Source organism: Musca domestica, unplaced genomic scaffold (genome assembly GCF_030504385.1).
Source record: "Musca domestica strain aabys unplaced genomic scaffold, Musca_domestica.polishedcontigs.V.1.1 18, whole genome shotgun sequence".
Taxonomy (NCBI): domain Eukaryota; kingdom Metazoa; phylum Arthropoda; class Insecta; order Diptera; family Muscidae; genus Musca; species Musca domestica.
Genome location: NW_026712238.1, coordinates 13,008,550 through 13,020,722, shown reverse-complemented (window position 1 = coordinate 13,020,722; position 12,173 = coordinate 13,008,550). Strand labels below are relative to the sequence as shown.

Below are 12,173 nucleotides of genomic sequence, written 5' to 3'. Positions count from 1 at the left end.
CAGTATCACGGTAAAGAGCGGTGCTACGAGACACAAAAAATTTATTCACATTTTAATTCACTGGAGTCCTCTAACGATAGCTACTTTTAGTTTTTCAGTCAAATATAAAAAAATCACACTATCGCGCTTGAATTCCATCACGAATAACTTTTTTTCTGGAAAATGCTTTTGTACACTTGTAAACAATATAATGAGCTGTCACTGGAATAATTTTAACAGCTGTCGGACGAGTGGCTTAGAAATGACAGCAGTCTGAAGTTGGTTGCAGTTTTTTCCATCTCACCCTGTATATATCCGTTAGAAAGCATTATTTACAAATAAATTTTAATCACAGTATGTCATCAACAGATATTTTTAAATTCATTGATTTTAATTCCGGCAATATTTTATGTGATTAGATTAACGATACTGCGCCATGCGCCATGTGCCATTAACATTATCTGTTCGCACTCACATGTATGGACTTCTTATAGAAACGATGTGTGTTCTATTGGCAAAGAAGACCTACCCAAGAATTCTCTTCGCACACACGCACACACTTTTGCCACACATATTTCTTAGGCCTTCATGATCAAAACCCCCTCCACTCTCACACAAGCATTAACTATAGAATGCGATTAAAATAGAATAAACTATTCGCTACGCACACAATTCGCATAAAACAATTATAGCCCATCTGACATGTGGCCCATTAGCTCAGTTGGTTAGAGCGTCGTGCTAATAACGCGAAGGTCGCGGGTTCGATCCCCTCATGGGCCAATAGGTTTATTTTTTATTTCTTTTTTATAACTTTTTATACCCTCCACCATACTATGGAGGGTATATTAACTTTGTCATTCCGTTTGTAACTCCTCGAAATACTTATGTCAGACCCAACAAAGTATATGTATTCTTGATCAGCGTAAAATTCGAAGTCGATTTAGCCATGTCCGTCCATCTGTCCGTCTGTGGAAATCACTCTAGCTTCCGAACGTATTGAAGTAGATTGATAAAATTTTACTCAAATGTTATGTCTGCAGGACTTATGGTATTAAAAATGGGCTATGTAGGTCCATGTTTTGGTATAGCCCAGCCCCCACATAACGATACCTCCCGATATTCGGTATTTTGATGATTTTAGCGACATTATTCACCGGAATTGTTTCAAATTTGGTATTTGAAGTTCCAAATGGATACTACACTCTATGACAGAAAATTATCTGGGCAGGACCACGTCTTCGTATAGCCCCCATATAACGGTACTTCCCTATATTCGGTATTTTGATGATATTAGCGACATTATTCACCGGAATCGTTTCAAATTTGGAATTTGAGATTCGTAATGGATACTACAGCCTATGACCGAAAATTGTCTGTGCAGGTCCACGTCTTCGTATAGCCCCCATATAACGGTACCTCCCGATATTCGGTATTTTGATGTTTTTAGCGCCATTATTTAACGTAATTGTTTCAAATTACGTATTTAGAGTTCGTAATGGAGACTACACTCTATGACAGAAAATTTTCTATGCAGGCACAGGTCTTCGTATAGGCCCCATATATCAGTACCTCCCTATATTCGGTAGGTACAATAGCCACCGACATTTTTTGAGATGTCGTATTTGACGTTCGTTATAGCCTGTGACAGAAAATTGTCTATGCTGGTCCAGGTCTTCGGTAACGGTACCTCCTTATATACGATATTCTGATGATTTTAGCTACATTATTCACCGTTTATGTCAAGTTTCGAATTTGAATATGATAATGTCTTATGACGAACAAGGCCTATGTAGGTAAACGTCGTATAGACCCCAATATAATGGCTATATTCGGTATTTTTAGAATTTTAATAGAATTTTTTAGGGACTCTTTTTTTGAAAATTTCCAAATTCGTTCCAAATGGTGGAGGGCATTCAAAGTTCGGCCCGGCAGATCTTACTGTTTTTTTGCTTCTTTATTTTAATTTCATGAAACTGACATTAAGCCTTTACAGTACAAAAAATCTTTGGCAATGCGAAAATGTTAAAAGTTTTAATTTTTTATAGCCCTGTAGTGGCTTGTTTTAATGCCAAGGTGGTGGTTAAATTTTTTATTACATAAATTACAAGCAAACCATTTAAAAAGTCTAACATAAATTCTTCAAATTTAATTGACTTCATCTTCTTACCCTTAGCCATAAAATGATTTAATTACAAAAATAGATTAAAATATGTTCCTTCGAAATAAGGTCAAATAAATTCTCTTCACGGGCTTCCACACAAAACCTCAACAAAATTGTGGCGCCCAACATGTTTCTAATATCTTTGACAAATGATTGGGAAATGTTGTTGGAATAACAGCAACTCCTTAATGAAAAGTAAAGTCCTGTATTTCTGCTCTCCTTTCTGCATACATTTAACCCTGAACTCGCTCTCTCTCTCCCTCCCTTTCTCTCTCATTCCCCAACACACTTTCACTTGACAAAACAACAGGCTAAAGGCAACCCAATTAATTCTCAATTAAGTTGTAGACACAGGTGGCCATTTAATTAGTTCGGCTCTTCTTCATTTTCCTCTTCTTCCTCTTTGTTTTCTTGCTCGCTCCATTTCATTTCATCATCTAGTCTTTGGCAGCAGCAGAGGTTTCATTTTTATTTATTTTTTCTCTTTTTCCATTTGCAAAATGTCGCTGTTGTTGTGGGTTAGTCATAAAAATCCAAAAGATACACCGACCACCCAGCTGGACAGCAACAACAGCAGCAGCAATCTAATGTCATTTGCCAGCTATGATAAAATTTACAACTAGGTAAATTACAATATCAACAACAACAATAATACCATAATATGATAGGCCCGGTCAGTATTGGTTGGGGTAGCGGGGTTGAAGAAAAAAACAGAAAGTTTGCAGTCTGGCGACACAGAGATAATAAAATTTCTGGTGATTGGGGGTTAGAGGAAGAAGTTGGCCGGCCGGGCCATGATCCTAAAACATAATAAACCATAATGGCTTCAATTGAAGTTCGTTTTGCATTCCTGAGATAACGTTTATTAAATCTGGTAAAATGTTTTGAGTTTTTCATTTTTTTTATTTCTATTTGTGTAGAATGACGAAAAAAAGAGAATTTTTGGCATCTAACCAGAAGGGTATAATTTATGTTTCAGGATCTTGACAATGCTACTGCGATTTTGTTAAATTCCTAATGGAATGGTTAGTCATTTGCACTTTTTTATGGTATGGAAAATACATCTGGACATATCAAGGAATCAGGACATATCATAGGAATTAATTTGGAAAATATGGATGACTGGGGTATGCCGTTATGAGGGCATGGATACTGGCTGGATGGAGGCCTGCATGTCACTATAGACGAGTTAATTTCTATAGACCAATTGGCCATCAACTTGGCTCAAAGACGACCTGGTGACCAATAAGAGTGCCAGCTACTCAGAACTCTATAGACCAATTGGCCACCAACTTGACCCTATAGACGAACCGGCCACCAGCTGGACCCTTTACACAGGCTGGGTGGCCAGCCGGGTTCTATAGACGAGCTGGGTGGCCAGCTGGTCTCTATAGATGAGCTGAGCGGCCAGCTGGTCTCTATAGGCGAACTGGCTGGCCAGCTGGTCTCTATAGCCGAGCTGGCTGGCCAGGTGGTTTTTATAGACGAGCTGGCTGGCCAGGTGGTTTTTATAGACGAGCTGGTCTCTTGTGGCCAGGTGGTCTCTATAGACGAGCTGGATGGCCAGCTGGTCTCTATAGACGAGCTGGATGGCCAGCTGGTCTCTATAGACGAGCTGGATAGCCAGCTGGTCTCTATAGACGAGCTGAGCGGCCAACTGGTCTCTATAGAGAAGCTGGGTGGCCAGGTCGTCTCTATAGGCGAGCTGGGTGGCCAGGTCGTCTCTATAGGCGAGCTGGGTGGCCAGGTCGTCTCTATAGGCGAGCTGGGTGGCCAGGTGGTCTCTATAGGCGAGCTGGGTGGCCAGGTGGTCTCTATAGGCGAGCTGGGCGGTCAGGTGGTCTCTATAGGCGAGCTGGGCGGCCAGCTGATCTCTATAACCGCTCTGGCTGGCCAGATGGTTTCTATAGACGAGCTGGCATCTGGTGGCCAGCTGGTTTTTATAGACGAGCTGGTCTCTGGTGGCCAGGTGGTTTCTATAGACGAGCTGGATGGCCAGCTGGTCTCTATAGACGAGCTGGATGGCCAGCTGGTCTCTATAGACGAGCTGAGCGGCCAGCTGGTCACTATAGACGAGCTGAGCGGCCAGCTGGTCACTATAGACGAGCTGAGCGGCCAGCTGGTCACTATAGACGAGCTGGGTTGGTCAACTGGTCTCTATAGACGAGCTGGGTGGCAAGCTGGTCTCTATAGACGAGCTGGTCTCTATAGAGAAGCTGAGCGGCCAGCTATAGAGAAGCTGGGTGGCCAGGTCGTCTCTATAGGCGAGCTGGGCGGTCAGGTGGTCTCTATAGGCGAGCTGGGCGGCCAGCTGGTCTCTATAGGCGAGCTGGGCGGCCAGCTGGTCTCTATAGGCGAACTGGCTGGCCAGCTGGTCTCTATAGCCGAGCTGGCTGGCCAGCTGGTCTCTATAACCGCTCTGGCTGGCCAGATGGTTTCTATAGACGAGCTGGTATCTGGTGGCCAGGTGGTTTTTATACACGAGCTGGTCTCTGGTGGCCAGGTGGTTTCTATAGACGAGCTGGATGGCCAGCTGGTCTCTATAGACGAGCTGGATGGCCAGGTGGTTTCTATAGACGAGCTGGATGGCCAGCTGGTCTCTATAGACGAGCTGAGCGGCCAGCTGGTCACTATAGACGAGCTGAGCGGCCAGCTGGTCACTATAGACGAGCTGAGCGGCCAGCTGGTCACTATAGACGAGCTGAGCGGCCAGCTGGCCTCTATAGACGAGCTGGGTTGGTCAACTGGTCTCTATAGACGAGCTGGGGTGGCAAGCTGGTCTCTATAGACGAGCTGGGGTGGCAAGCTGGTCTCTATAGACGAGCTGGGGTGGCAAGCTGGTCTCTATAGACGAGCTGGGGTCGTCGAAATGGCACGTAGCATGTTAATCGGATCTGGTTTGCACGAGTCATTATGGGGTGAAGCCATAGGTACTGCAGTTTACCTGAAAAATCATTGTGCAACCACTGCAGTAGAAGGTGTTACACCGATAGAACGTTGGAGTGGCAGAAAACCGACTGTTGCTCACTTGAAGACGTTTGGATGCAAAGCAATAAAATTGGACAAACGACCTGGTAAGTCAAAGTTCCAGGCTCGGGGAGTAGAGTGTGTCCTAACTGGTTATTGCAGCGAATCGAAGGCTTATCGATTATATGACACGAAAAGGAGAATTTTATACAAAAGCCGAGATGTTAAGTTCATAGAAACATCATCGAATAGCCGCACCAGTAAATATGAAATATTTGGCGAGCAAAACGACAAAAAAGAAGTTCACAATATTGACAAATTTGATGCAACCATACTTATGGATATTACAAGGAATGTTTCTTCGGATATTGGATGACCATATAAGGGAACCAAGGACAATAGTTGAAGAAATTGTAATCGAGGAATCGCCTCAAAATGATGATCTGAATTACAAGGTATTGCGATCTGGAAGGCGAATTATGAACAATTTCATTATAAACGATAACAGAGAAGATCCAGAAACTGTGGAAGAGGCTTTATCAAGAAATGATCGGGATATGTGGGTCCAATCGATGAAAACCGAATATCAATCCTTAGTTGATAAAGGGACGTGGATACTGGTTGATAAGCCAGATGGAGTTCCCATTATAAAGTGTAAGTGGGTGTTCACAAGAAAGCGAGATAAGGATGGCAACGTGGAGCGCTACAAATCAAGACTAGTGGCAAAAGGCTGTAGCCAGAAGTTCGGGGTGAACTACACCGAAACATTTTCGCCAGTGACCCGATATTCTACTGTACGCACGATATTAGCGTTGGCAGCAGAATTAAAATTATATGTGCATCAAATAGATGTTACAACGGCGTATCTAAATGGGGAGATCGATGCAGACATTTATATGGCTCAACCACAGATGTTTGAGGATACCGAATCACCTGATAAAGTACGTAAGCTGCAAAAAGCTCTTTATGGTCTCAAACTGTCTGGAAGAAAATGGAATGAGAAACTGGATGAAATCCTAAAGAAGATTGGATTTAAGCAGTGTGTAATCGATCCATGCGTGTACACCATGAGCACCATGGAACGTACTTAGAAATTCACGATAAAGGACCCGTGGGCTACTTTCTGGGGATGGAGATTGAGAGAAATACGCCAACGGGACCAATCAAACTCTCACAGAAGAATATGATTATGGAATTATTAAAAGGAAATGGAATGGAAAATACAAGAAAAGTTTCAACTCCATTAGATCCTGGTTAAAAATTCAAGAAATGTACGGATGGTTGTATAAATTGCAAGAAAGCGGATATAAAAAGGTATCAGTCTCTAATTGGTTCATTAATGTACATTGGATTATGTACAAGACCAGATATCCTACATGCCGTCACAAAATTATCTCAATTTAACAGCGACCCGCACATTGAACATATGAATGGAGGTCATCATATCCTTCGTTATCTAAATTCTACCATAAACCAATTTTTGGAGTATAAATATACTGGGAAACCATTATATGGATTCGCAGATGCCGACTGGGCAGGTGGCTCAGATGATAGGAGATCGTTCACAGGTTTCGTGTTTATTTTGGCTGGAGCTGCAGTAATGTTCGAGTCTAAAAAACAACCTACAGTTGCATTAAGTAGCACCGAAGCCGAATATATGGCGTTATCATCAGCAACAAAGGAAATCATTTGTATTCGAAATTTGCTGACTGAAATCGGTTTCGGAAGACTTGTGAAAAATGCTACTACATTGTATGGAGACAACATTGGATCTCAACAGCTTGTTAAAAACCCCGTTTACCATTCTAGAAGCGAGCACATTGACATCAGAGTGCATCATGCTAGGAATGTCTTCAAGGAAGGAAAGCTTGATTTGAAGTATGTGCCGTCAAATGAGAATCCTGCAGATATATTGACCAAATCCCTTGCAAAATTCAAGAATAAACAATTGTCTGAGAAGATGGGATTAAAATAAAATACGTTTCCATTAAGGTGTGGTGTTGAAATTACTTGGTAATTAGAATAGTATTTTTTGGAAAAAACATAATTTGTATTAGAATAAGTAGGTAGGTAGGCAGCGTGTGACGGATTCATTGGCCGTTTAAAGGCCATAATTCGGGCCAAATAATGCCTTCGAGAGTTATCGTGAGCAATAACCAGCGAGACAGACAGACAGACAGGCAGAGGTACGGACGACTTAGAATGAAATCTGGCTTCACAAATCTGGGTTCTAAAACCATTATTACAATGAGGTACTTTTGGCCCTCTTAGATGATATATACCCTCTGCGGTCATATGACTGAGAGCATAAAAACTTGAAAATCGATGATAGGGAATTTTCTGCAATCTACTTACCATCAAATTCATCACGCCATAACTTTAAAAAATTTCGAAGGTCCTAGAAGGACCTTCTCTCAGAGGTTACCGTTAAATTTTAGTTAATTTAATCATTGCATATTTAGTTGATTTTTTTCAGATATCAATAGTGGCTGTCGTAGGGTTATACAGCTGTTTGTTGTTCAAAATCTATTCAGATTTTATTCAATACTCTCCTCTCGATTGTAAACGAAGGAGTATTAACCAGATACAAGGATATGTGATTTTCCAACTGGAAATCGTCCAACTTGGCTGCTGATGTAAATTTGTACCTCTTGATGAGTTTAGACATTGCCACTTTGAGACTCATTTCAGCGTAACGCATTCCTAGAAAGGAAGGAGAGAAAACAAGTTAAAGAGCTGTAAGTTTAACCGGGCAGAACTTTGAATGTCCTCCCTGCATTTGGAAGGAATTTGGAAATTTTCAAAAAAAAAAAATAAATAAATAAATAAAGTAAAATAAGAAGTAGCTAAAATCATCAAAATACCGAATATACGGAGGTGCCATTATAGAGGGGGGGGGGGGGGGGGTCAACACCAAAACATGGACCTCCAAAGACAATTATCTGTCACAAGATGTAGTATCCATTACGAACTTCAAATACCAAATTTGTAACAATTCCGGCTAATAATGTCGCTAAAATCATCAAAATACCGAATATCGGGAGGTACCGTTATATTGGGGTTATACGAAGGCGTGGAGCTGCACAGACAATTTTTTGTCATAGGCTGTAGTTTTCATTACGAACTTTAAATATCAAATTTGTAAGAATTCCGGTGAATAATTTCCCTTGAATAATCAAAATACCGAAAATAGGGAGATACCATTATATGGGGGCTATACCAAAACGTGGACCTACGTGGTCCATTTTCAATACCAAGAGTCCTACGGACATAATATATATTTGAGTAAAATTTTATTAATCTACTTCATTTCCTTCGGAAACTAGATTGATTTCCACAGACGGACAGACGGACATACTTCGTTTTTTTTTTCGAGGTGGTCAAAACGGAATGACAAACTTGTGAAATTGCCGTATCTTTAGATAATTATTTTTCTGTTCTATGATGCCTTGAAATATCCTCTCTCTCTCCCTCTCTCTTACCTATACAAAACCGGCTTCCCTTCATAAATGGTATAAAGGCATATGAATGACGTTTCTCAACGTTGCAGGGTAGAAAATTATCCGGATTAAATGCATTCGCATTTGGTCCCCATATCTCCTTGTTGCGATGTAAATAATATATATTTATTCCAATATCGAGACCCTCGGGCAAAACAACACCATTGCTCAACTTTAGATCTCCACCACGAATTGTCCTGCCCGTTTGGGGAATTGTGGGCAGCAAACGCATTGTCTCCTTCACGAACATATCCACATAGGTCAATTTTGAAAGATCTTCATAGGTGACCTCAAATTCACCCTCGTCGTCCTCGGGAAATAATTCACATACTTCGGCATAGGCTTTTGCCTGGAATTCCGGATACATGGCCAACATGAGTATGCAGAAGTAGATGGTCGATGAAGTTGTCTCAAAGGCCTGCGTTATATTTTTTTGTTAATTAATTTTTTTTAATTTAATTTGTTTAAAATCTTACTGCACAATATAGTTGTACCATGCTCGAGATTAGGCGTTCATGTGTAATTCTCTTGTTCTTCAGCTCGTCATTTAGACAGTGGATGGCAGTGAATAAGTTAGGGACATAGCTTGGATCATATTTCCCCGTGGAAAAGTTGTCCAATATCTGAAAAGGAAAATGTAGAAAAATGGCGAAAATTAATATTGGACCCGTTTATGTATTTTTCCGGAACCAATAACTTCATGCTTGGTTTAAATTCAGTAGAAAAATATTTTAAAGTTATATAAAAAATGTACGACATTCTACTTACCTCATTAAATTGGGACGTCAAGAATGCAAGATCCTTACGGCACTCCTTAAATTTCGTCATATGGGCAATCTTCAGAATAAGTGGGTTGAAATATATAATTTTGAAATATATAAAAGAAGGCGATTTTTATACAATATTTTACAATCAAAGACATGCAGACCAAGAAACGTGGATTTTTAAGGAATATTTTTCAAGGACTATCAATAATCCTGGATTTTTTAAAGAATATTTTTCTAGGGCCTACTGACCAATAAACGTAAAGAATATTTTTTCTAGGACCTGCAGTCCAATAAACGTGGATTTTTTAAAGAAAATTTATTTTCAAGGACCTGCAGACCAATAAACGTGGATTTTTTAAAGAATATTTTTTCAAGGACCTACAAACCAATAAACCTGTATTTTTGAAAGAATATTTTTTCAAGGACGTGGATTTTTTAAAGAATATTTTTTCAAGGACCTACAAACCAATAAACCTGGATTTTTCAAAGAATATTTTTTCAAGGGCCTGCAGACCAATAAACCTGGATTTTTCAAAGAATATTTTTCCAAGGGCCTGCAGACCAATAAACGTGGATTTTTAAAAAATATTTTTTAAAGGACCTACAGAACAATAATCGCCGATTTTTTAAAAAATATTTTTTCAAGGACCTGCAGAATAATAAACGTGGATTTGTTAAAAAATATTTTTTCAAGGAACGTGGATTTTTTTAAAGAATATTTTTTCAAGGACGTGTATGCCAAGAAACGTGAATTTTTTAAAGAATATTTAAAGAATACAGGCCAATAATCGGCAATTTTTTGAAAAATATTTTTCAAGGACATATAGACCAATAATCGCCGATTTTATAAAGAATATTTTTTCAAGGACCTGCAGACCAATAATCGTGGATTTCTTAAAGAAAATTTTTTCAAAGACCTGCAGACCATTCAATGTGGTCTTTTTAAAGAAAATTTATTTTCAAGGAATATTTTTTCTAGGACCTGCAGTCCAATAAACGTGGATTTTTCAATGAATATTTTTTTCAAGGACCTGCAGACCAATAAACGTGGACTTTTTAAAGAATATTTTTTCAAGGACCTACAGACCAATAAACCTGGATTTTTCAAAGAATATTTTTTCAAGGGCCTGCAGACCAATAAACGTGGATTTTTAAAAAATATTTTTTAAATGACCTACAGAACAATAATCGCCGATATTTTAAAAAATATTTTTTCAAGGACCTGCAGACCAATAAACGTGGATTTTTTAAAAAATATTTTTTAAAGGACCTACAGACCAATAATCGCCGATTTTTTAAAAAATATTTTTTCAAGGACCTGCAGACCAATAAACGTGGATTTGTTAAAAAATATTTTTTAAAGGACCTACAGACCAATAATCGCCGATTTTTTAAAAAATATTTTTTCAAGGACCTGCAGACCAATAAACGTAAATTTGTTAAAAAATATTTTTTCAAGGAACGTGGATTTTTTTAAAGAATATTTTTTCAAGGACGTGTATGCCAAGAAACGTGAATTTTTTAAAGAATATTTAAAGAATACAGGCCAATAATCGGCAATTTTTTGAAAAATATTTTTCAAGGACATATAGACCAATAATCGCCGATTTTATAAAGAATATTTTTTCAAGGACCTGCAGACTAATAAACGTGGATTTCTTAAAGAAAAATTTTTCAAGGACCTACGGACCAATAAACGTGGATTTTCTAAAGAATATTTTTTTTTGTGAAGGACCTACGGACCACTAAACTTGGATTTTCAAAGAATATTTTTTTCAAGGAAATACGGACCAATAAACGTGGATTTTTAAAGAATATTTTTTCAAGGACCTACAGACCAATAAACGTGGGTTTTTAAAGAATATTTTTTCAAGGACCTACAGACCAATAAAAGTGGATTTTCAAAGAATATTTTTTTCAAGGACCTACGGACCAATAAACGTGGATTTTTAAAGAAAATTTTTTTCAAGGACCTACGGACCAATAAACGTGGATTTTTAAAGAATATTTTTTAAAGGACCTACATAATCGCCGATTTTTTAAAAAATATTTTTTCAAGGACCTGCAGACCAATAAACGTGGATTTGTTAAAAAATATATTTTCAAGGAACGTGGATTTTTTAAAGAATATTTTTTCAAGGACGTGTATGCCAAGAAACGTGAACTTTTTAAAGAATATTTTTTCAAGGACGTGTATGCCAAGAAACGTGAACTTTTTAAAGAATATTTAAAGAATACAGGCCAATAATCGGCAATTTTTTGAAAAATATTTTTCAAGGACATATAGACCAATAATCGCCGATTTTATAAAGAATATTTTTTCAAGGACCTGCAGACCAATAATCGTGGATTTCTTAAAGAAAATTTTTTCAAGGACCTGGAGACCAATAAACGTGGATTTTCTAAAGAATATTTTTTCAAGGACCTGCAGACAAATAAACGTGGATTTTTTAATGATATTTTTTCAAGGACCTGCAGACAAATAAACGTGGATTTTTTTAGTGACATTTTTTCAAGGACCTGCAGACTAATAAACGTGGATTTCTTAAAGAAAATTTTTTCAAGGACCTGGAGACCAATAAACGTGGATTTTCTAAAGAATATTTTTTCAAGGACCTGCAGACTAATAAACGTGGATTTTTTAAAGAATATTTTTTCAAGGACCTGCAGACAAATAAACGTGGATTTTTTAATGATATTTTTTCAAGGACCTGCAGACCAATAATCGTGGATTTCTTAAAGAAAATTTTTTCAAGGACCTGGAGACCAATAAACGTGGATTTTCTAAAGAATATTTTT

At 38.4% G+C, this 12,173-nt stretch overlaps 1 protein-coding gene and 1 non-coding gene across 2 annotated transcripts; one reads left to right on the top strand and one right to left on the bottom strand.

Annotated features, from left to right (window-relative positions):
• The first annotated feature begins 685 nt into the window (after positions 1-685).
• On the top strand, positions 686-759 carry TRNAI-AAU (transfer RNA isoleucine (anticodon AAU)). Its single transcript has one exon. It is a non-coding gene; the product is annotated as a tRNA-Ile (tRNA).
• A 6,878-nt stretch (positions 760-7,637) lies between these two features.
• LOC101897002 (probable cytochrome P450 313a3) lies at positions 7,638-9,435 on the bottom strand. The gene is made up of 4 exons (XM_011295689.1): positions 9,376-9,435; positions 9,084-9,230; positions 8,590-9,025; positions 7,638-7,810 (listed from the first exon to the last, which is right to left on the bottom strand). Exons 1-4 carry the CDS (start codon positions 9,433-9,435, stop codon positions 7,638-7,640), a joined length of 816 nt encoding a protein of 271 aa, XP_011293991.1.
• Positions 9,436-12,173: the final 2,738 nt, after the last annotated feature.

Excerpts from the sequence above, each read along its gene's own strand:
- LOC101897002 (XM_011295689.1), bottom strand. The coding sequence starts at position 9,435 with ATGACGAAATTTAAGGAGTGCCGTAAGGATCTTGCATTCTTGACGTCC. Across the intron at positions 9,026-9,083 it reads TGGTACAACTATATTGTGCA|GCCTTTGAGACAACTTCATC; the intron begins GTAAGATTTTAA and ends AATATAACGCAG. Across the intron at positions 7,811-8,589 it reads GGGAAGCCGGTTTTGTATAG|GAATGCGTTACGCTGAAATG; the intron begins GTAAGAGAGAGG and ends CTTCCTTTCTAG.